Here is a 23,748-nt window from a genome sequence, read left to right as displayed (position 1 = left end):
GTACATTCAAAAGCAAGAGCATTGTTGAACCATAAGACCGGATGATAAAGCTAACCTGTCGAGGGGAAAGGATGAACAGCCCGTATAGATATATGTTCTGTGTTTTCCCCTTCAGCATTCATCTAATGCACACAAGGCGTTAGACCCTTGAACCTGAACATAAGTTAACACCCTGTAGTTGTCGTATGTACAGTTCGATCAGTCAAAACTTCACACTCTTACTCTGGTGCAGACCAAACCACTGCTTTGCAGGGGTGGTCCATATCTAAGGAAAATACCTACCTTGAATTGGACCACGCGCATCCGATTGTCTAGTTTGGGTGGTTTGGATCTGGCCTGCTGCTGGTCACCAGCCTGCTGTTCTGCTCATTTGATGTAAGGAGTGGTGCATAGTTCAATTGGGATTTATCCAGCTAACTAGCAAGCCCTTTTGAAAGGTTTTTGGTTGATCAGACACACACACACACACCCACACAAACTCTAGTTGAGGCAACTGCATGATCAATAAGTGTCAACATTTCCACCACATTACTTTTGTTTACAATTTCCAAGACGGAAAAAGTAAAACGGGGCGTGAACCCTCTCGTACAAGACAGTTTGTAGAAGTACAATCCGCTAATCCAGCCGGCACAGCTCTGTTAAAAATGAGTAGAAGAACACGTGGTGAAATAGAGCCCAGTGTTCCCACCACTCCTGGGTATGAGGATCTCAAAGCCAACTCAACCCAACTTGCTGTGGCGACAGCTCTTTCAGGATTTCTTTTAACACTAGTTGGAGAGTGGCAGGCCATCTTGTACGTGATGATTTAATGTCCAGCCACCACCAAAATGCCACACAAATTGTTTATGATGACATCCTTGTCTGTGGAACCCTTGGACCTTTCTCCATCTGCCTGTGCCTGTGACAGCCTGCAGCGGATCGCGCTGTAAATGGTGTCATTTAGACAACGGATCACCTCACCGTCTCTGAGCCAATCAATCAATCCGCCGAGCACACAGCCCACTGCATTTTCTATGATTTCAGATGACTGCAGCTCCAACATCTCATTTTTTGCAAGTTAGCTAGCCAGAGGAGTTGTAATCATTTCTGCAATCTGATTAGTGGTCCAGACCTAATGTGGCTGGATCAGGAAGTTTTCACATCTGGGCAATAAGAGCCAGATGACTCCAAACGAATGATGGCACTGTTCAGAGAAACAAATTAAATTGCAATTACCATAAACGTTGTGCTGTTTGCCGAACAAACAATCAAATGTATGTAATATAATGTAACAGGTTTTACCTCCACATCAATTTATATTTTGGCTTACATTGTGTTCCTACTGATTGTATGTGTGGGCCTTTCTGTGCTTTGTACATCTTAACTTTGTGGGACCAAGCGACTTTTATAGATTACATATGGGGCAGCTTTAGAGGACGCTGAGAAAAAAGGTTTGGTCTCAACAATGTGGCACGGAGAACATTGCTTTAGGCTACGTTCATAGATTTCAGCTGTCCCTGCAGCATCTGCTGTCCGCTGGCATTTATTACTGCGCACAAAAGCCAACACAGACGGACTGGACACTCGCCACCTGCTCCTCCCGCACCCTTGTGCATCCCTGATTCCTTTTGTAGCCTTTAGCTGCAGGGCCTAGCGGGCCAACTCGTCTGTCAGTAAAGTCAGAGCCCTTCTGACCTGGATCCCTTCTAGAGCGTGTATTTTAGGAACGACAGCGGTGTCATCTGTTGCCATATTCTGCTGAGCAAAACGCCGACCTTCCCACTCCAGACCGGTTCTCCTCACGGAGATGGATCGCCCCGGTTCAGCTGTAACTGAGTCACTCGGATGGATGCAAGCCACTTGAGGAGGTGCCGTTCTCTACAATGGAACATCTGCCTCGCTCATCTGGTAGTGCTGTTCTTGTGTAATGAGACTCAGCAGTGGAATGAAAACACATTGGCAATGGGGTATGAAAGACAGAGCGGTGGTGCAGGTGTTTAAATACGGCAAGCTATAGGCAGCCCTCGCAACCCGTGGTCCGCTCCGAGGGTGTACTAGTGATACTCTTTGTTCTTGAAATCACCCTTTGTAGTCTCAATGGGATGCAGGCTTTTGGATAAATGCAGTGCTAAACCATTTTTTAAAGTCACATCCAAGTTTTGATAGAAATCAAAATACCGCATTATTAGAAAAATGGAAAGGAAAGCAAATCTGATTTTACATTTTTGGAACACTGGTTCTCATTAATATTACAGAGTTAGTCTTGCACATTTCCCACTCACAAGTAAACAGTTGATTATGTCCGACAGCTCTTTTAAGTACATCTAGAATGAAATGATGTAAAAAGGAAAGATGATGAAATGAATGGAAACATCCGCTCGGCTGGAATCTAATGTGTAAAGTTGTTAATGTGAAGTTTGTTTTGGACTTTGGATCAACATTTTGGCAATTAACAGAATTTGCTGATAAGAGCGTATTGCTGTTCTTCACAACAGTTCAGACAGTTGCCTGTAACAACGAGGAAATATATATTTGTAATGATTGGGAACATGAGGGAAAAGGCTTATTTTTTGGTATTGTCAGTAGAGCAGGGGTGCCCAATACATCGATCGGCCCGGCAGTGCCGGTAGATCGCCTGCCATTGGGAGAAAATCACGTCGTGTCACCATGTCGTGTCACCATGTCCTGTCACCATGTCGTGTCACCACACATGCACCAGTGACCGCGAGAGCTGAAGGAAAACTTGTTGGTGCTAATTAGCGATCCTTAACGGACACATTCAATTTCCTTCGAAAGCAACCCTGGCTGCACGTCATCTGGGTAAGGTAATGACCAAGAAGGTGTGGAATGGTTGTCATGCTTCTCTGCCTTCTGACAAACCAGAGGCTTGTTGTTTTTTTATACCAATTTGTTTTGCGCTTACGTTCTGCAGGGCTGTTGATCCGTTTGGTTACGGCTCTTATTACTATTCATCGTGTAGTGGGGCGAACAGACCGGCCAACGGGGGGTAGATTGCCATGACTTGGTCAATTGAAAAACAGCTTTGCGAGCCAATGTGTGGGCAAAGGGTTTGTAGAGAAGGATTTCTCTTGACCTGCCGCCAGCGTGTGCCACCTTTGTAGTTTTGAAGAGTGGAGCCTAAAAATAAGGTGGAGGGACTTCAGAGGGATACGAAAGGCCAACACTGGACTTTGATCGCCTGTGATCTAGAATCAGAAAGTGTCACAGGCAGTCAAACCATCACTCCTAAATACTGTACTTCCAGTCATCTCTTCCTTTTGCTCGCTGTTATTTAACTCATTCAGCATATATCAAACTGAATATTTCATTTCAAAACCAGGAGATTCCAGAAAACGTTAAATTGTAAAGTAAAGCCCTACTGATTAGCCTCAACTCATACTGATTTTTCTTTTTTACGTGTAGTACTTTCTATGAAAGTCCATTTCCGCCACTGAAAAAAAAGAATCAAAGGGATAGAAAGTCAAAATTATGAGATGAAAGTGATTATATTATGACTTTCTACCACTTCAATTCTTTTTTTAGTGGCAAAAATGGTTTCCATACCTATAATACCCGCTGTTTGAATAATCTGTATGTCTTAACTCCCTTGAGCTAAAATTACCATACCATACCTAGGCCATAAAAAGTCAAATGGATACATAAATGAACTCACCCAGACACAATGTTTATTTCCCTGTTTACAATGACATATTCATCATAGCAGTTAAAGTCTTCATGATGAAAATTGTTTTCACTCACAAACCACTAAGGCATTAATCATAGGATGCAATTCACTTAATGTTAAAAGCACTCAGCCTCTTTTTTTAAATGTAACTAAATAGGTTTGCATTACCGGGTATGACTACAATTTATTTTAAAAATGTATGATGGCATCTTAACATTTTGTTTGTCTAATAAAAAATAGCTCAATCTCCACCTACTTATGAATTCAGAATTGTGTTGGCCCATGATGGCCCATTAACCAACCACTTTACAGTCACAACTATTGGTAACTCTGGAAAAGCATCTCCTCAAATTTGCTAAATTTGATATTTGGATCATCTCGATGATTGAGCGAATGCAATTCCAAAATTAACTTTCATAAACTGAAAAGTCCCTGAAAGGGTTTAATCTGTTTACAATTAGCCATTATTAGTTTGCCCAATTTTGTCTTTCCTCGTGCAGAGATGTAAGCCCCTAAGCACACTAATTCTAATGGCGACCACATTTACAGGCCATGTTGGCATTGATTTATTGAAACTAGCACTATCCAAAGGGAAAGCTGCCTTTTCAATGATCTGAACTGCATTTGCAAGTGAACATAATTACAAGCACATACATACAGTATAGTACAGTTGTATTGTCAAGTCTTTTAACTGAGGTTTTTTCAATAGTTGGGTTGAAAAAGCTTAAATATATGATGCAATTTTTTTCTATCATGAAAAATTAATTAAGTCACTGATTTTCTGAAAAAAATCGTCAATATTCTGTATGTGTTTTAATTAAAGTCACTGAGAAGAAAGAATATTATCTCACATGTACTGTAATAAAGACAATAAAGGCCGCACATAATTGTTTTAGTAGTCACTGAAATGTAACTGTTTTGGAACATTGCCTTTGCTCAAGTTCAGTAGGTCATGCAACAGTATGCAATTAATTACAGCTCCTTGAGGCAGTGAAAAGTCCATAGAGCCAATTAATGAAAAATAAACATCAGGGGAGGATACAGTCACACATCATTTAATCATTTGTGCAAATAATGATCCACTGATCTTTTTAGAGAGTGCATTCATCTTAATACATAGGTTGAAATGCTGAGAGTTTACTTCACCTATTTGTGTTTAAAACAAATTAGTCATTGGTCCTTAGTCGGTAATCTACTACATAGCCTGATCAGATACACCGGTATCGATTGCTTTTGTCTCCGTATTCTGGGACTTGGCTGCCGTTCCTCATTCTAGTAAACACCGAGGAAACACCACAAAAACGCTCTTGTGATTAATTCTCTCCATTCGCAGGTATGTTTGTGTTGCTCTCCAGTTGAAAAACGGTTGGAATGGTTTCCTCGCGAGTCCCACGGTGACGAGAGAAGGCGTTCGCTGTTTTTCTGAATAAGCTAATAACACAAAGCCCGGTAAAGTTCAAGGTATCCGCACGTGTGGCGTTAGCGCTAATTAGCTTGTTAGCTAGGTTCAACCTGGCGACGCTATTTCAGAAATTTCCCGGCAATAATGCTTTTGTGTAAAGATGGATTAAACCGTTAAGGTCTGTTTCAGATGTATGTAATTCATTCAAGTTGCCTAAATTCTATAGATAGATTAAAAAATAAATGTATAGATTCATTTTTGAAGATTTTATCTTCATATTTTGCAAGAGTTGAAAGAATGAAGACATTGAGTTACATTCTATCATAAGCTTTTGGGAAAGTATGTTACATCAAGATTCAATTCAAGTGAATTAAACTTTCTGCAGGTGCGTTTAAATTCTCCGCTGAGATAATAGTTTTGCATTGAAGACCTGGTTTCAAACATAAATTACTGTGTGCTTAAGGATAATGTATCAAATATTAAAACCGACTTTTACATGATGGGAGAATGTTTGTCACTGTTAATTAACGCAAACAGAATGGGAAAGATCTTTTTTCTTTGTATCGTAAGGCTACCATCCATTATTCTTTAGTTGTTCATCGAGTTGCTTTGATTGAAATGAGCAAGGATGTAATCAAAAAGGTAAATGAATCCATGCTCAGTGAAAGAATATGATTGATATGATTACATATTCAGACGGCATTATGGTTTTGAGAGAAATCAAAGATGTGATTGTGAACGTTTTGGTCATAAAAGTGGCCTGCCTGCATGGCAGATCATCAGTTCTTAGTCACTTTGCACATGCATGGGGGCGACACCAGGTGAAAGGGCCAGATCGTGCTCGCCGCAGTTGAATCACATCCCTCATCCCCATCTGGGGGCACGCGCGGGAGCGTTGCGCGTCGGTGGGCTATTCTGCATTTCAATGGTGCCATGAAATGTGAGGAGGCAGCTCAGAAAAACTGTCCATGTTAGTTTCAGTGAGTGTCAATACGCACATGTGCGTATGAAACCCATTTAGTAACTATTCTAGGGTTACACATTTCAAAACCGATCATGAGTAATACGTGGGGGAAAAAAAGAGATATGCTCCCAACTAGGGCTGCAGGTGATGTGGTTTTAAATAGTAGAGATCTCATAAGGATGGCGGGTGGGGAACTGCACGGGTAAAGCAAACGTAGCAGGTACACCCTAGGTGGTTTTTGTTGTTTCTGAGTTTTACTAGTTGATTACTTTAACCCCAACCATGATTTTGTTATTACATCTAACTTATATTAGTTTTACGGAACTACATTTGTCTGCCTAAACCGCAATAACACAACGTTTATGTCTTTCATTGTGACTGAATGCCTGCGCAAACCAGAAAAACATTTTTTTTGGAATGGCAGACTTTCTTGGGGGGGAAGGGGCACCACGCTTGTTGAATGTCCCTTGTCCCGCATATGTACTGCTGAGAGAAACTTTAAAGTCTAAAAGCTCTGTTTCTAATGAGCACACTGCAACATTCCACCACCTCCACTTAGCACACGCACATTTATTGAAGTGAAGGAAAAGAGCTTTCACACCAACCTTCTCCACATCTCATCAGCCCCTCAAGGTGCCCAGTGGCAATGAGCTGCAGGAATCAATGCTTTTTGCCAAATCACAACTTTTGAGCATGGAAACCATTACCCGTACTGACACTAAGTGGCAGGGAACAATGATTCCATAGGAGGCTGCTGCCTCCTGAAGTGGACAGCCATGTCGTTTAAAGAGAAGCGTTACGCAGCCCTGATGCCGCCTCGTTACGTAAAGCTCATTTATAAGAATCCAAATGTCTCGATTCACTGACTTGCTAAACTCTTAAAAATATCGTAATGTATGTTAAGTACTGTAAATGATAATATTGAAGTAGTTTAGGGACTCCTGTGTCAACGGGGAGGGGTGTTTGTGTAGTGATGATGAAATGCAGCATAGTAGAATATTGGACTATAGCCCTGCATGTGCATGTGGTTGATTATGGCAATAGTCAAACTACAAGTTTGACGACAGCACACCTTCCAGACCTTCATGTGCACTTCTGAGGATTTTCTTTTATAGAAACGGGCATTATTGACTTTAGTTTAGGTAAAGGTTGCTTTCTGGTGAATATTGAGTCTATATTTGGCTGTAATAGAATATTGGCAGACAGCTGTACGGAATTGAAAAGCACTGTAACACTCTTTTATTAACGTGTGCTGAAACTCAAACTTGGTTTGAACGGCAGTTACCCTGTGTGACACTACACGTGTTGTCTATAGAAAGTATTTTATCCCAACAACAAGCTGTTACCAACAGGTGGAGCAGGCTTTGCTGTAAGACGTGTGGTGTCACAGTTGTATAGGCTGAACAAAAATGTCCAACTTTAACAAGTTCAAGTGAGTGCTCTTCCTCTAAAATCAATACGGGAAATTGCTTTTTATTTCTTGGAGACAAGCTGAGACACGCTGAGAAAAAAATGTTTTCCCAGGTGTTGATAGACTCAATTTCTCATTTATTTTTTTCCTTTTGACGTTCTTCTCTGGACATTTTCCAAACCAGTATGAGTACAGTGGTGATTCAAATTAGTTTTACTTGTCTTATTGATCTGAACAAAAGTTGTGAAATGATCAATAAAAACAGCAGACTTTGGTTGTTTTGGCTAAATACCATGTGCATGTACTTTGATCCGGAGGTAGCAAGGGGGTAACTGTGGTTTAGACATTGGGGGGGGGTCCAAATGAATACCCTTCCCCATCATTTTTTTTAAAGCGGGTACTGGGCAGGTGTGGTGTAACAGTGATCCAGCGTGATCTCCTCTCTGGTTGTGCATTTAATAAACTGTCTGAACTTAGGAAGTTCGTGGCTGAGTCCCCAAGGACAATAACCAAGGAGTCCGGCTTGGTCCGCTCCACACGCCGTATTTGCTTGAGTGTCCGCTGTGCCTCGTGCACGTTGCCCCCCGGCGGCATGTAAGCACCCACCAGGACGAATAGAGCAAACTCATGGGGGGAGTAGAAGGGTTTGCAGTTGATAAAGAAGGATTCCAGAGCAGGAGAACAGTGTTGCAGGATCACTGTTACGTTGTTGCACCAGCCGTTGTTAAAGTAGAAGCAGATATCTCCACCCTTCGTCTTGCCGGAGAGCTGAGCTGTGTCTCCGTGAAGCACAAAACGGAGGATGAAGAAAAGTATCTGTCTGTCCTCACCAGCAGCTGAAGTTGGTCCAGTTTGTGCACAGTGAGCGCACGTTGGAGAGAGAGATGCCTGGCAGCGGTGTGCGAGAGCCAAGAGAACGACCCATTGACAGGGTTCATAAAAGAAGAACATGTATATTTTACATATTTTTTGCTGTATATTGGTGGGGACAGATTGGTGAACCATGTTTCCAACCTTTGACCATGCTCCAGAGGAAAATACATATGCCTCGAAGCATGATGGAGAAGGCAGTTTTGTGTGCAGCTCGGTTAAAATGCTTCCATAGAACCACTGTCTTCTGCATAGTGCAAGCAACTATATTGTTGCCAACAATCAGACCTCTTGGGCTTCTGTTTATGTATTATGTTTACATGTTTCCTATGAAGCCTGACCAAGCATCCTCAGTCACACTGCCGGTTCCATTTGGTATTCTATAAAGCTCTACACAATTCTAGGATTTATATTGTCTTTTATGAAGCTGTTGTGAGAAACAATACATGCGTCTCTTTTCTGGTGCACATATTTGTTGAATTGAATCAAACTTTTAGTTTGCAGGTTATTTAAACTTAAATAAACTTAAAGGACAATATGTTGATGTTGTGAGCTTTTTGCTAAATATCCGCCTAATGCAGCATTGCATTATTGTTTAAAAATGTGTATGTTTATAGCTTTAACGTGATCCTTTATGACCTCATATACAGTATATATGCATGTAGTTCAGTCCTCTGCTCTGTTTGTTTAAAACAAGGCCCAGATAGAACCACTTTAGTTCCTCTCCTCCAGAGCCTTCAGCATAGACATCATTTGAAAGTGATCAAGCCCACTCAGACAGCGACTTATTGAGCCACCGCGATGAGTATGCTTGAGTATTCCTGTTCACTGGGAGGGAAGGACAGATAGGAAAGGGGTGACACACACACACACACACACACACACACACACACACAGGGGCTGTGTGGGAGGAATGCGGACTCTTCATTTTCTCCCTGAACACCCAGACACATTTTAGGGAGGCTATACGAGTGCTAATGAATAACTTCTAACTTCTACCCAAGCCAGCCTGAGATGTGACCGCTGCACTACTTCAATGAACACTGTAACCGATTGTTGCTGTTTTTATATTTCCATTCATCAGTTTTCTTTGCACAATGAGCTTTTTGACTTCAAGATTTTCTTTAGGACATTGGTCTTTTGCGTTGAATCGTGTGCATTTTGGGCTTCTCCATATTTAAATGTCCCCTGTTTATTTCAGATCACCAGTGCCCTGGCAGTACCAGGACATGTGACCAGCACTCGGAGGGTACCCCAGAGTTCACCTGGAGCATCGTGGCTGCCGGAGACATGCAGGAGAAAAGGAACGAGCAGAAGGCAAGAAGCCCCCACGGGTGGGAGGAAGGTAAGAACCAAGGTATCACGCTGCCCCGTTGCAGGGGAATTACATTTTTCAAAAAAAACGTTTTCAATGTTTTCATAATTTCTAATTCTCAGGTCACATTGAATTTGATTTTTAAAAAGCTATCATCCGCTGTTTTGCTGGTTACTTTGGTCTGTTTGGTTGCTGTTGCATCATGGGTTACTGATTTGTCAGCTGTGAGCAAAATTTGGCCTCAGGTTTCAAAAGCCAACAGCGCCTGGTGCAGCAGGGTAGAATATTCCATTATAATTCACACCAGTGTATTGTACCCTTACACATTAGATATGTGTAAAGGTAGCCTACTGTAGGCTATGTATATTTACCAAACTAAACCAAATAGCTTATTTTCAAAAAAGTAGTTCTGTTTCCTAAGCCAAAGTTGAACTGAAAAAAATGAATCATGAAAAGAAAGACACTTAATTTGTCAACCAAGTGTATTAATTGGCTTTCTACAGGACCGCAGTCTCTTAGTTGAAAATGTAACTCAATTTGTCCCACACAGCCTTCTATTTACACTGCTTTTCATACTGGTGATAGTTTTGTGTATTCTTTCAAAAAGCCTTACGGCTATCAAACTATTGCTAAATGAAGTCCCAGATTAAACTTGGCCAGGTGTAAAGAGCCTGCGGGGTGCGAATAGACTCTGTGTATAACTTTTTACACGTTTCACAGGCAAAGGGCTGAGTACAGTTTCCTGAGCCGATAGTCTGAGACAAAATGCAGGGCCCTGCCTTCAAATCTTCCATACGCACATCGTTTATTTTCATAGCTTAGAAGATCAGAAAACTGTGTCGTCTTATCTCCTGAGGTGATGGTGAAATGGAGGGAGACATAAGGGTCTATCTATTTCCTTAAATGCATCTTTTTCCAATCATGAGCCCCAAGTATGAGATCAGATGGGTGAGGTGCAAGATGAAATTGGAAAAATAGGAAATATGTAATCCAATTTCTCTCAAGCTGATTATAACATGAATATATGTTGCACAATAAGAAAGATTTTCCCTCAACAGAAGGTAGTTGCTGTTAATGTAGTTGAGAAATGAATAAGTATGAATAAGTATCCTGTAAATACTTAAATGTATAAATGAGGGCAGTTAACCATATTCTATGCTAAAAGAAAAGTTTTATATTTTCAGATGTTTTTATATATTTTTATTGTTTTTTTATATATATATATATGACGACCAGTCTTAATCTTTGTTATGGTGGCGGCATACCCATAATAAAAAGTGTAATTACTCTGGAAATAATTTGTCTATGAAGAGAATTTCTTTCTGTCAGGATGAAGGGGGATGTTAATGAATATGGCTCACAAAAAAACCCTACACATTTTGAGAATTGCCTAAAAAAAAGAAATCACTCTGCGGGTATCCATCCCGAAAAACTTGGAGCTACCAGCCTAGGAACACATTTACGTGATAGCCCAGTGTGTGGACTGTAATCATGGAAAGTGTTACTTTGATAGAGTGAAGCTGAACTATTCTAGAGAAGCTTTAGTTCAGGCCTCGGAGAAACTGGAGGCGGGACAATGTGTCTGGCTGTGATTGGCCAAATTGTATCTTTCAACCAACTGTTTTTAATCACCAGAACCTATTGGATTTCAGTCCAAAAACAGCAGTTTCGATTCATATCTTGGTTGAAAATGGAAAAGATAATGGGAATTTCTGATTGATACCATTCGAGGGCTGGGTGTTTAGATCCCTCCGTCAAGGTTTGTTTGAGAGAAATTAGTTAAGTTAGATAGTTAAGGATATTGCTGTATTCCAGGTGGAAAACGCTAGCAATTGGACAAAGCGAGTTTGTTGTTAGCTTCTAGCTTTGACCGATGGAGTTTCACATGCACCATTGTGTCCATAATTCTTCTATATTTCTCTGGTGTGAAGCATTGTTATATTTCTTTGTGATGAGTTCAGAATTGTTGGGTTACAACTTGGCTCGGTTCTGCTTCTAAAATGGGGACATTAAAGAAATGTCTGCACACTAAGATCTACACATGTAAGGTAAAAAAAAAGTTACTGGCTCTTTCTCTCTTGCCACCTTATTACTCTGTTTTCTCAACAAGGCTGTCACAATATCAAATTTGTGTTGTGCGACCATTGCAGCAAATTTATTGTTTATCCTAATTGTGTGTAGATTCACGCATTCCTTTCCCCTGACGGGGTCCTCTCTGCGTGTGAAGGCGCTGCCTAAGCCCCGCCTCCGGCAATGAAAGCACACAAGAGGGAAGTGTGATCGACTAAAATGTTGGTGATGTTCATTTATATCTAAAATGGAAATCACACCACCAAAAATGATCAGTTGTTATCATGTTCAGATATTGTGCGATAAGTTAATATTTTGCATATTGCGACAGGCTTAACAATTAATTTCATTCCAATTCTAGCCTGATTTACCCATAGTTAATACCAAGCTATTGCCTGGTTGTTAGTTCATTTTTTCCCCCAAACCTTTCCTCTGCTACCACAGTCTAGAGTCTAGAGATGTAGGGTACAAGTACTACTAAGGTATACTTGCAGTGGGAATATATTTTTCATCATTGTTTCGTTATTGATGCCAATGCATTCTCTTTTATAGTCTTGTTTTCAAATAAAATATTTTCTATCAAGTTTTATTTGCATACATGCTTTGAATACAGATCTATTAGCCATTGAATTTAATGAGTACATTTACAATATATTCTACCAGCAACCCGGATTACTACATAAATAATAACTATACAATATTGGTTTATCTGCCCACCCAAAAGGATTATTTTTGAGTAAATCTAACAGATGCTACATTTTTAAGACCAGGGATTTCTTTAAAAATGTATATAATGTGCACATATTGGAGAGATTATCCATGAAGCAATACAATGGAATGGAACAACGATCCTTTGCAGCCTGCCCCCTGACCATGTAACAGCCATAGTTAGGGGCTGTATATGTATATGTGCAAAAGACAAAAAAGAAAAGAAAATTATGCTGATCATGATTGAAGGTACAAAGGAAATATATGTGCATAATCATGTTCGAGCCCTTGGTCAGCCACAATGCAGTAGCCGTGTTTTGAATAATTGAGCTAGACGAGCTGCTGTCTCCACACATTTCACCGGCGCTTGTGATTTAAAAGGGATGGAAATAAGGGATGAATACTTAATGGCTGTGATGAGTGCAATTGCTGGCACTGTTTTCCATCGTATTCAGCTCCGGTGCTATAAGATGTTCAGTTTTGAAGCTCTTGCGGTTTGGACAGTGTTGCTTTTACCCACAAGTGCTCAAAGTTCCTGTGAAGTTGTGCAGACCCGTCCTGCTACTATGATCCGTTCTGTTGATGCCTCGGTGCTGCATGTAGGAGCAGGAAATATACTCACTTACAGTACTTGAGTGTAACACCATTTAACAAGTGGCTGTTAGGGTTATTTGTAATGGGAAGTTTATTCACCCACAAAAAAGTCCTCTGAATGAAAGTGCTTTTTATGAACTAATTGAAATGCCAACGGTGTCATTATTCTAGAGCCATTACATTGTGGAATCAATATTTTCTTCATAATAAGTTCAAGTAAAAAATATTAATAGCTGTCAAATATGAACGCCGTATTGCTGGATCGGGTTGAGTTACCCAGCAGCATATAAAGTTCAACATATTATAATTCAGTGTAATGTGAATCTGAAACGCTTCATAGTGTTTGTCTGTAGGGCAGTGTTTCCCCCATCATTAGAACGGGGGGGGGGGGGGGGGTTTCCCACTGACACCACTCCGTGTGACACCCCCCCCCCCCCCTCCCACCCTGAAGTTGTACACCTAGGGGAAACACTGTAGGGTATTTTTTCACCATTGGTGTGTAGTGATGACCACTAGAGGATACGTAATACCCATTACGGAGATAAGGGTCCTATTTATGTGTCTAGCAGTCAGTAGACACGTGTCAGCAGCACACGATGCACCCTGCTTCTCCCCTCAGGCTGATTTACAGCTGCATTAGCACTCTGGGTAAAGTAAGTAATAAAAAACTCATGAGGCAGAAGGGATGTCAACAAATATTCTATATTCGAATAGTTGTTAAAAACAGATTGCTTGGAGTGTTCGATGTCTGTTCTATAAACTTCAATTAATATATTTGTTTCAATCACTGAATGAAGCCCGCCGTTGGGACAAGAATTGCGACCTTAAATTGCTTGCTGCCTCACCTCGTCGTGCAACAGTCATTACACATTTGATATGTTGAACTTGCACATGGAACATAAGCATGAGGTGGATCGCAGAGCCAATTAATATGAATATATATTAATATTAATATAATATATGACTTGTTTGTTTTGTAATGGGGAGGCCCCGGGGCTGTCCGTCATCTGCCAACTCACATTTTGTATTTGGGTTTTTTTCTTCCCTATGCTAAACATTACAGAATTGAAATGCAAAATTTAGCTTATTATGGACAAGGGGAAACCTTTACTTAGCTTTCTATTATCTATACTAGTTGTTGCACTAGAGCCCTCACATGAAAGCCGGAATTAACTCTGTACTTGTGTAGTCCTGTGTAGTCCTGTGGATATATATAATTATACAGTATATATATATATATAAAGTTGTGGTCAACGGTTTACATAGACTTGTAAAGAACATAATGTCATGACTCTCTTCAGTTTCCCGTTATTTCTACAAGTCTGATTTTTCTCTGATAGAGTGATTGGAACATGACTTCTTTGTCACAAGATTCATGAAGTTTGGTTCTTTTATGACTTTATTATGGGTTAACAGAAAAAGGGACTTTACAGAGATTAAATGGGATAATGAAGAAGGATTACCTTCAAATCCTTCAAGATAACCTAAAATCATCAGCCCGAAGGTTGGGTCTTGGGCACAGTTGGGTGTTCCAACAGGACAATGACCCCAAACACACATCAAAAGTGGTAATAGAATGGCTGAATTAGGGTTTTAGAATGGCCTTCCCAAAGTCCTGACTTAAATCCCATTGAGAACATGTGGACAATGCTGAAGAAACAAGTCCATGTCAGAAAGCTATCAAATTTAACTGAACTGCACCAATTCTGTCAAGAGTGGTCTAAGATTCAACCAGAAGCTTGTGGATGGCTACCAAAGCACCTAGTTGAAGTGAAAATGGCCAAGGGACATGTAACCAAATATCACAGCTGTATGTATCTTTTTCACCCTGCAGTTTTGATCACTTTTCTGAAAACGTCATGAATCTTGTGGGGGGAGAATTTGGTGAGCGGCATATGGTGAGCGTTTCTCAGGACTGTGGGGTGACCTTTCTTGGGAAACCTGGGACCTGTCCGAGTTTACGAGCCTCCTGTCTAAACAGAGGGGCCAACGAATGCCTTGACTGAGCCATATCCTGTTTTGGGTAGGTGATTGACTTGGCGCCAGTAAGAGGGGTCCCTCTTGATGGGTATAAGTCCCCCCCTCTCCCCTTTGTCAGATCTTCCTGCTCCTCTGAGGGAGAAGGAACAATCTTTCCCTTTTCAGCTGAATTGTAGTCATTTGACTTCTGTCTGTACTTACGGCTTGTGTTGATGATTTCTGTATTCTTTATCATTTTTCTATATTCTAGTTAGTAATAAATACTTAATCATAAAGAGAGTTCAAGATACTTTTGATTTTTCACAAGGCTTCAATCCACATATTTCCACCACAAACCTTTTTTGTGAAAAAGAAGTATCTGTTCCAATCACTCAGAGAAAAATCAGACTTAACAGGAAACTCAAGAGAGCCATGACATTATGTTCTTTAGAAGTGTATGCACACTTTTGACCACAACTGTATATTTGATATAACCCTGCTAGAGATCATTATTATTATTATTATTATTAGGAGCGCCGCAAAAAGTTTCTCAAAGTTTGATTTTATATTGAGCCAGACAACACCTTTTGACTGCAGCTTTCACCGCTACGTGCTTAGATTACACCTGGACAGATAAATGGTCCATTTGGCCAGCAGGCAGATGCCTTTTTTTTCTCCTGCAACCAGAAACCTTTCCATCTCAGCAAATAATTATGAGACATTACGTTGGATGAGATGTAATGTGTTTTACTTGTCTATTTTGGACCTAAAATACAATTGCCGTGGCATTTGAAGCAACACTGCGCTCAGTAATTGGTTCCCTCCATCTATTGAGCACTGCAAAAAGATTTAAAAAATGAAAGACAAGGTAGAATGGCTATGGACTGTCAGCAGGTACTAAATACTGCACACCTGTAGCTACTATAAAATAAAAGTTGGCTCACCCTGCTGGGCTCTGGCCAGACATCTGATCAAACTATAGCAGGAACCATCCATTGTTACTCAGAACATAGTGAGTGAAACCTTTTACTTGCAACCTTCTCATCTATGTTCCAGAATCCAAAAGACACGGAAGGAAAGTTTCAAAACGAAACATGCTTGAAATGTGCGCCGGTCCATAAGGGGATGGAAAATGTCCTAAAGCACTTATTTCAAATTGTGAAGAGAAAATCTGTATTCCCAGTAAAAGTGCATTTAGTAGCCTGTAGTTCTGAGGAGAGGCTTGGGGTGAGGGCTTTGCTCATCTCTGTGGCCTGACTCAGCCACACCTGTTGTGAACCAGACCAGTGATCTGCGGCAGTAGACGTAATGAGGACGACTCATTGTCAAACACTAAGTCGATACCAGTAGATGTAAAGGGGGGTCTGGATACTGTACCTGTGGCAGCGTGTCACCTCACCTCTTTATCTCTCTTTTTGCTGTGATAAATGGGTAAAAAAAAAGTACCCACAGATGTCAAGCGGTTACAGTTTAACGTGTAACGAGCCCATTTGCTCGTTTCCTGTGTACACGTTTGAGTCTCTTAGTCATTATTAGGAGATGAGAAGGAGATAATGGACGTACAGCCGTACAGTTTGATGTCGGGAAAGGGCAAAGGACATTCTTCTCAGATAAAGGTTTAATGAGACCACTAAGCTTAACATCTCATGGGGGAGGGGGTTATGGTCCGGTTTAAACCAGACGGGTCGGGGTGTTAAAGATGGTTATGCGCTGCACCGACCTCACAGGGGTGGGGCTTGAAAATGATCATTTCTTACACTGCAAATTCCCTAATGTAAAAAACAATGCATGAGTCATGTACTTGGAGGTTTCAATCCAGCTCCTGACCTTTTGTTGCATTCATACTCTGCGCCTACTTTAGGTCAGAACAATCAGCAGCATAGTCCATAGTCCATGGCCAAGACGTGTGCAATGCACCTGCATCAGTGTGTCTGAAGGTGGACCTTAGGGCTCCCAATAGTCCTCGTTCCTTCCAACCTTCATTGAAGTAGTATGGATTAGCCACTTTTCTTTCTTCTCTTTTCACCAATGATCAACTTTGAAAGTTTTTTTTTTTTGATGGCTCAGAGGTGACCGCTTCATGGAAACCCCCCAGGCGTCAGAGGGCTTTTTAATGCATCCAGTCACCATTGCCAAAAATGCAGGGCCGGTGGAGCACAGCGGTGCTACATTGAGCTCATCACTTATTACGCTCCCTGTTGGTTCAATGACGTATCTGTCCTCTAATTGGCTGATGTCGAAGCTTGATTCAATAACAACACATTTACCTCCTTGTTGACAGGAAGAGACGTGTGTGTGCTGGCACACCACATTGTGTACGTGTGAATTCTTAAAGCCCGTGCACACATCTGCTCGTTTGACTCCACTGATGTACTGTATGTTCTTCAAGTTTTCTTTTTGCATTCATCATCTTGATGTATTGTTGTTTTTTTTGGTGGGGCAAATAGTTGAGTAGTATTTTGAAGTTGAACTCTCATTGTACAGTAGTATAAATAAAACAAATTATACAGTACCAGTCAGAGGTTTGGATACTTTTCTTATTCACCGAGTCAGTGTGTCCAAACTTTTGACTGGTACTGTCAAAAGTGTGCAACCAAATATACTGTCTATTATGGATATGAATAGATCGTATTATGGAAAGCACCAATTGTAAGTTGTAGAAAGAAATACTTTTGGAGAGTTGGAGATCATCTCAACGGAAAGGTGCTGACATCATTTATCATATATTCTTCTTCTCTGGTGTGTGTGTGTGTCTGAGTGTTGCATAATGTTTACATAAAAATATCTGTTAGATCAGGGTGGATTCAGTAAAATCCGCCCCATTTTCCTGTTGTTTTTTAAATCGTGTTGCTTGTTCGTTTTCTTTCCTGCACACGTAATTTATGGGTTATGTCAGCGTATTGTGATGAATAGTGTGGATGTTTATTCGTGTAATGCCACCATGTTAATTGCGTGGACCCCAGATAGAACAGCTGCTGCCAGGCAAAAGCTAATTGTGATCTAAACAAACAAAGAATCAAACCCATGCGAAACACTTGAAGAAAATCCACGAGCCAGTGCCAAAAGCGTCAGGTGCCGTGCCGCCCGTAGAGGGATCGTGCTCTTCACTCCAACTGAGGCTGACTCTATTCAGGGAAAACCATCCCCAGGGATAATAATTACCTGTGTAATCTACACAGACGGTGTCATTCTCCATTGTCTCACTCTCTCGCTCGTTTAATGAACTACAGTTAAAAGACAAATAAGACAGAAGGAAGCAATTACAAGTACAGCATACCTTTCAACAACGGGGGAAGAGAAACTCATTATCGCAACGTTCATTCTGATGTGATTAGGACGCCGTCTGTAGAATATCCAATTAGCATTCCTGCTGACATCTCCCCTAAAGGCCAGTCACTGTGGGTGTATGTGCTATACGTGGGCTTGGTTTTATCGCGGAGGCTGTCACCTGTGATTCCTGTTATCATAAATACCTAGAGGAGGGAGGAACATGGAGTTATCCAGCCAATCGGTCCGCACTAGTCACACAACAAATGACTCGCTGTGTCGGATCAGGTTGAGCACAGAACTTTGTGAAGAAAAAAAAATGCATTTCCAACTTTTATACAAGGCCGAACCTGTTTCAACTGGCAGATGCTTCTCACTTAGTCTTGAGTAGATCATTGATCCCTAAAGGTGGGATCGATTGGTTTCTTGAGGGCCTGTGTCTTGCCTACTCAGTCCCGTACCCGGATCCCGCCCGCTGCCGAGATATCTGTCCACACTCAATCAATCTGCTCATTGATCCTGACCTAAACACGTGGCAATAGGGTTTGAGTGTGTGAGTGTGTGTGTGTGTGTAATGTTGAAGTAAGCAGGCTCACACCTGCATTCATCCATGGAATTAACCAGACTTTGCTAAATTGTGCACTGGAGCTAAACCCATCTGTATAAATGAAGCAAACTGGAGTCAGCAGCAGTTCAGATCATTTACTTCCTTGATGAGGACCAGCCTGGACTACATGCGGCAGGGTTAACCTTTAGTCTCGTATTTTTTTTTTTCAATGAAAGCCTGAATTGATTTTTTTTTTAATTCCCAACTTTTATTTTAATTGAGCCAAATTTCTAATTTGGTTTGATTTGATACCAATCCCATTCATTGTTTGAATGCAGTTACAAACAATGTTGCTCTATCCATGTTCAGTATGACTCTATCCTTGCTTTTACTATGAAGGAAAAATCCAGGATGCATCTGAGTCTCTTTTCTAACCTTCTTCCCAGCGATGATAGTAGGAAACACATTGCAGTGAAAAGGCTGTTGAGGAACATTAATAGGTTAGGTTAGATTGATAAGAACAATTGCTGAAATTGCTGTGGTTTCACTAAATCAATTTCTCTATTTTTAAATTGGAATCTACCTGATCCGTGTAACTCCATGTAACGGTATGCAACAGGGTTTCACACCTGTAAAAAGATTGTAAGCGGCTTTGGCCCAGTGGAGGGCCGCGTCCTCCTTCAATCAGAGGTTTGGCGGTCTGGTCCCCAGCTCTGCTAGTGTCCATGTCGATGTCTACTCGGGCGAGACTCTTAACCCCAAATTGCTCCCGTTGCTGTGACTACGGCGAGTGAATGGTTTGAATGCTGTTTACTGATGGGCAGGTGAGTATGGTAGCTCCCGCCATCATAACATGTAGTGTAAGAGGGCTCCGAAGACCCGAAAAGCCCTTGTGTGGTAGAGCAGGATTCCCGGAGCTGTGATCAGACACATTTCTGCTTCCACTGGGGACCTGCTGAGGTGAGTTGAGGGTCTGATTCATCGTCCACCTTAGACAGAATTGAACCTTTGCCCTTGTCCCCCCCCTCTCTCCCGCTGGTCTTTGAAGCATCTTGCATCCTAGTCCCTTGTGAGTCTCCAAGCTTGCAGTTGTTCTCTCTAGTAACATCAGTCATTCAAGGGCAAAGGGTAGGACACATATGCTCAGTGATGAATGTTAGCCCTTAGCCTACCCCATTCGTTCCTGGTTTAGTATCATTCTCCCAGCAAAACGGTCCTTTGACAAATGAAACCCAGATAAAGACATTTCTCTAGTGTTGTAAACCCATTTTGGTCTTTCTATTTTCACTTGGTATATGTGCTGCAGTTAGAAAGCTCACTATGAGCATGTTCAAACACCATCATTCTATCATTTCAAATGCAAAACTAATGTTTTACACTGGGGATTTTGAAGATGAACATTGTAGTGGGTTGTCAGGCTGTACGGTAGTGGGATTTGGAACTGCCCTCCTCAGTACATAAAGCAGTGTAACAACGTTGATAAGAAACACAGAGGCAGAGAAAAAAGCAGCAAGGACACTGCAGACATGTATCATAAAAAAGAATAGTAGATCTCAGATGTGATCCAGTTCGTAAGGAGGGTGAGATAAAATGCAGATAGTGATAAAATAGATTTTCTTCAATGCGTCGGTGATGGAAGAAAAATCGTCTATATATAATGCAACCGGCATTTCTGATGGGGAGGAAAAAATATGTGACAAATCTTTTCTTGTCGCTAAGGGGAAACTTGGTAGTCACGTGACCTATTTGCAATGTAAATGAATTGGCCAGAAAATACGTGACATCGTAACGTTTTTTGGGGGGGAAACGTGACTACGTTTATTACTGTGGACCAGCATAGCCATTTCAGGTTTTTTTGGAGACTGGGTTGGATTGGCATACACTGTCAGGGGACCATGATAGATTGCCAATTATAAATACTAAAAACATTTATTTTTAAGAATAGAATTTGCATGTTCAATACAATCCTAACCCAAAGAATAATTTCTGTATTTATGCCAGAAAACTTCATGTGATGAAGGAAACGGTAAGTACAGTACACTAGGAACTATTGTATTAGTGTAAAGCTTTTCACCCTTTAAACATATTTCCGAGTAAGAAATAGGAAACTTGATTGTTAAAAAGTGCAAATACACAAAACCAATGTGACAATATGATTAGACATGACAATAGAACAATGTTAGAAACAAAAAAGAACTAGATAAGTAAATGAAATAACGAAGGGCAAAAGGAATGGAAATTGGTTTAATTTGGGTTGAAAGGATAAAAAATAATCCACACCTTGAAATAAAAAATGACCGTGTTTAATATAGTTCCATTATTCACTTGATTCCCATTCCATGTTGTTCTGTTTGCAATGTTTCAAAGCTATGTGGGAGTAATTGGAAGTTATAAGGCAAACTTTTGGGCAGTTTTGTTTCGCAGAGCAAAGGAAGAATTAAAAGGAGTCAACAGGGAAAGGAAACGCTCATGACTTTAAAAATGCATCAGCTCTGCTCTCCAATGTTAAATTACATGGTCATGGTTGAATTAATCAAAAACACGAGTTTGTGTGCATGCTCCTTTGGTTTGTTTGTTTATGTTCACAGGAACACATTTGCTCTGTTATACATGACTGGTTTTGTTATTGTCATCAACTTCTAAAAAAAGTCAAGTTAAATGCTTCTCTCAGACGGTTTTCCCCTCTAAGCTGATTATTCTTCATTAAGTGCCTGAATCAAAGCAATATTGTTCTATGTGATATACGTTTGTAGCAAATGTTGGGTTTCTATAACGGAGACAATCATTCTTTAATGAATGGAAACGTCAAGTCGGATTCAAAAATATCTGACATCATCGTTATCTGATATCATTTGTATCATGGCACACAGAGCTCTAACTCAGGTTCAGGATCATTCAATATGGTTCCGTGGAATGTGTGATTGACAGATGTTTTGGTAAAACATGGGATATCTCTACAGTATATTAATTTGTAGAATGTTGGCACTTAAATACCAGTGGAACCAGAAGGAAGTACTCTTTTTAAGTCCAACGTGAGCGCTGACCACGCTGGTGATCTCAGCGCCCGGCCTCCCGGTGCCGAGGGGCCCGCTGTCAGAGGCTTCAGTTGCAGCAGCATGAGTGAGTGTCTTTGCCTCCGGGGAGACGCACGTCACTGATGCTCGACAAGCATGACGAGCACATTAGATCGTGGGTTGCTGTCAGGATGACAATATCCTGATTTAGATTTCCTCCAACGGTTTGGTCCAAAAACACACTGTGTGGAGTTTGACTGTAAAATATGGCTGTTGAGTCAGGAAGCACCAATTGCAATCTTATTTTTGTATTCATCACTGTCCTGCAAAGAACCCTAATCGTACTGATGGAAGCCTATCTATGGGAAACTCATTGCCAGCTTTAATTTTCGGCTGCTCTCAGCCAATTATTACACTGCCTTCACGTCTGCGAGGTTGCTCCCCACAGACAAGCCACAACTCATATTTACGTGATTAAAACAAATGCAAGGGAGTAAAAAAGTTCACAATATTATGATTAAATTATGGTCGTATAGAAGTATTAAGTGTTCCACAAAATGCTTTTAATTACACTTGAGTATGGTAGCTGATTACTGTTGTGAGTTAAATGAGTCACTGGTTTACAAAGGGTAGTTTAACCGAGGATGTAGATGCTCCCTACACTCTGACAATATGGTTCCTTAAGTAAATATTAGCCTCTGTGCTAATCACGCTGCATACCACCAACATATAACCATATCAGACACGCCTGTATAAAGGCCCACACGCTCATCAGTTGCCCCCAGAGGATACATTTTATTTCTGCACTCAAACTTTTGTCCACAATCTCCGTATGGTTTCCCCTCCAGCACCCCGAAGGCCTACTGTACGTTTCACATTACATTCACACTCAGTGCTTATTCACCTGCAAGAAATCCCTCCTCTTGCTTAAATTTAGCCTCAGGCTCAAAGAATCACACTTTTTTTACTTTGAGCCAATTTGTGGAGATCTGCCACTAAATGAGAAGAAAGAGCCAATGGCTCGTTTTCTAAGCCCATTGTGGGATGTGATAGCTGACCCTATTCTGGCAGGTTAGTTAAACAAATGAACTGTTCAATTCAATTCAACACAACTCAATTCAACAGTTAAACACAGAGGCATCTTAACCTTTTAACGTTTCGGACATCTTTAAATGTGACAAAAAAAATTCGAGACAACCAGACTAACGCTATTTATTCACAGAAACATCTGTACTTGTCAATTTTCCACAGCAAACTGTAGAATGTGTATAAGTGGGCGTAGCGGCCATGTCCTCACTGGTTGGTTTGTGGACTACCTCTTTGAAACCTCAAGTTTGGCGTTTTGTCTGTTACCATCTTGGGTTTTTGTAACCAGTAAGTTGGACGTGACTATTTGGATTGTGACGGAGGGACCAAGAGACGGGGTGTGAGGCTCTGGTGGTGGCGGTAACCTGTTCATCATGCTTTTTGGTCTAATTGACTCTAAATGGGAGGATCATTTACAAAATAACCATCATGCTTAAATGAAGACTTGGAACAATTAATTGAGTATAATTGTTCCAATGTTTACCATACTAATAAATCCATACTACTGCTACTATACATTCACGTTAGTTATCATTTTTTAGAACTGCAGGTTGTCGCCTGTTTTTAACAGCCGGATTCAAAATGTCCATCCGTTTTGTGCAAAGCTGCATATTAAATTTCACTTTCAAACTTAACCTTTATAGTGAATGTGGTTCTATTTCTTGAAGCGCTATCCTACAATTTCCAACCATCGGTGAACCTTTTATTAATATTGTTCAAAGGAGACTCGACTCTTAATTGAGGAAACTGATACGGACTGCTGCGGACTGACACAGAATAACACATTTAATACCTGATTACACAGCTTTGTGTCCTCACAAAGGAGACGTACGCCCAATCCAGCAGCAATATGGGATTATTGCAATTGGTAATAGAG

General features: G+C 40.8%; 1 protein-coding gene across 2 annotated transcripts in view; it reads left to right on the top strand.

Moving 5' to 3' along the window:
• Positions 1–23,748, top strand: part of alk (ALK receptor tyrosine kinase) — a 265,070-nt gene that overhangs the window by 101,575 nt on the left and 139,747 nt on the right. Inside the window, exon 3 of one of the 2 annotated variants that reach the window (XM_062557175.1) lies at positions 9,513–9,656. In XM_062557175.1, coding sequence (XP_062413159.1) covers positions 9,513–9,656 — 144 coding nt within the window. Of the gene's footprint in view, positions 1–9,512; positions 9,669–23,748 lie in introns of both variants that reach the window. The other variant, XM_062557174.1, reaches the window with a different exon arrangement.

Source organism: Pungitius pungitius, chromosome 14 (genome assembly GCF_949316345.1).
Source record: "Pungitius pungitius chromosome 14, fPunPun2.1, whole genome shotgun sequence".
In the NCBI taxonomy this organism is placed as follows: domain Eukaryota; kingdom Metazoa; phylum Chordata; class Actinopteri; order Perciformes; family Gasterosteidae; genus Pungitius; species Pungitius pungitius.
Note: the sequence above shows the minus strand (reverse complement) of the source record. Positions and strands in the feature narration are given on the sequence as shown.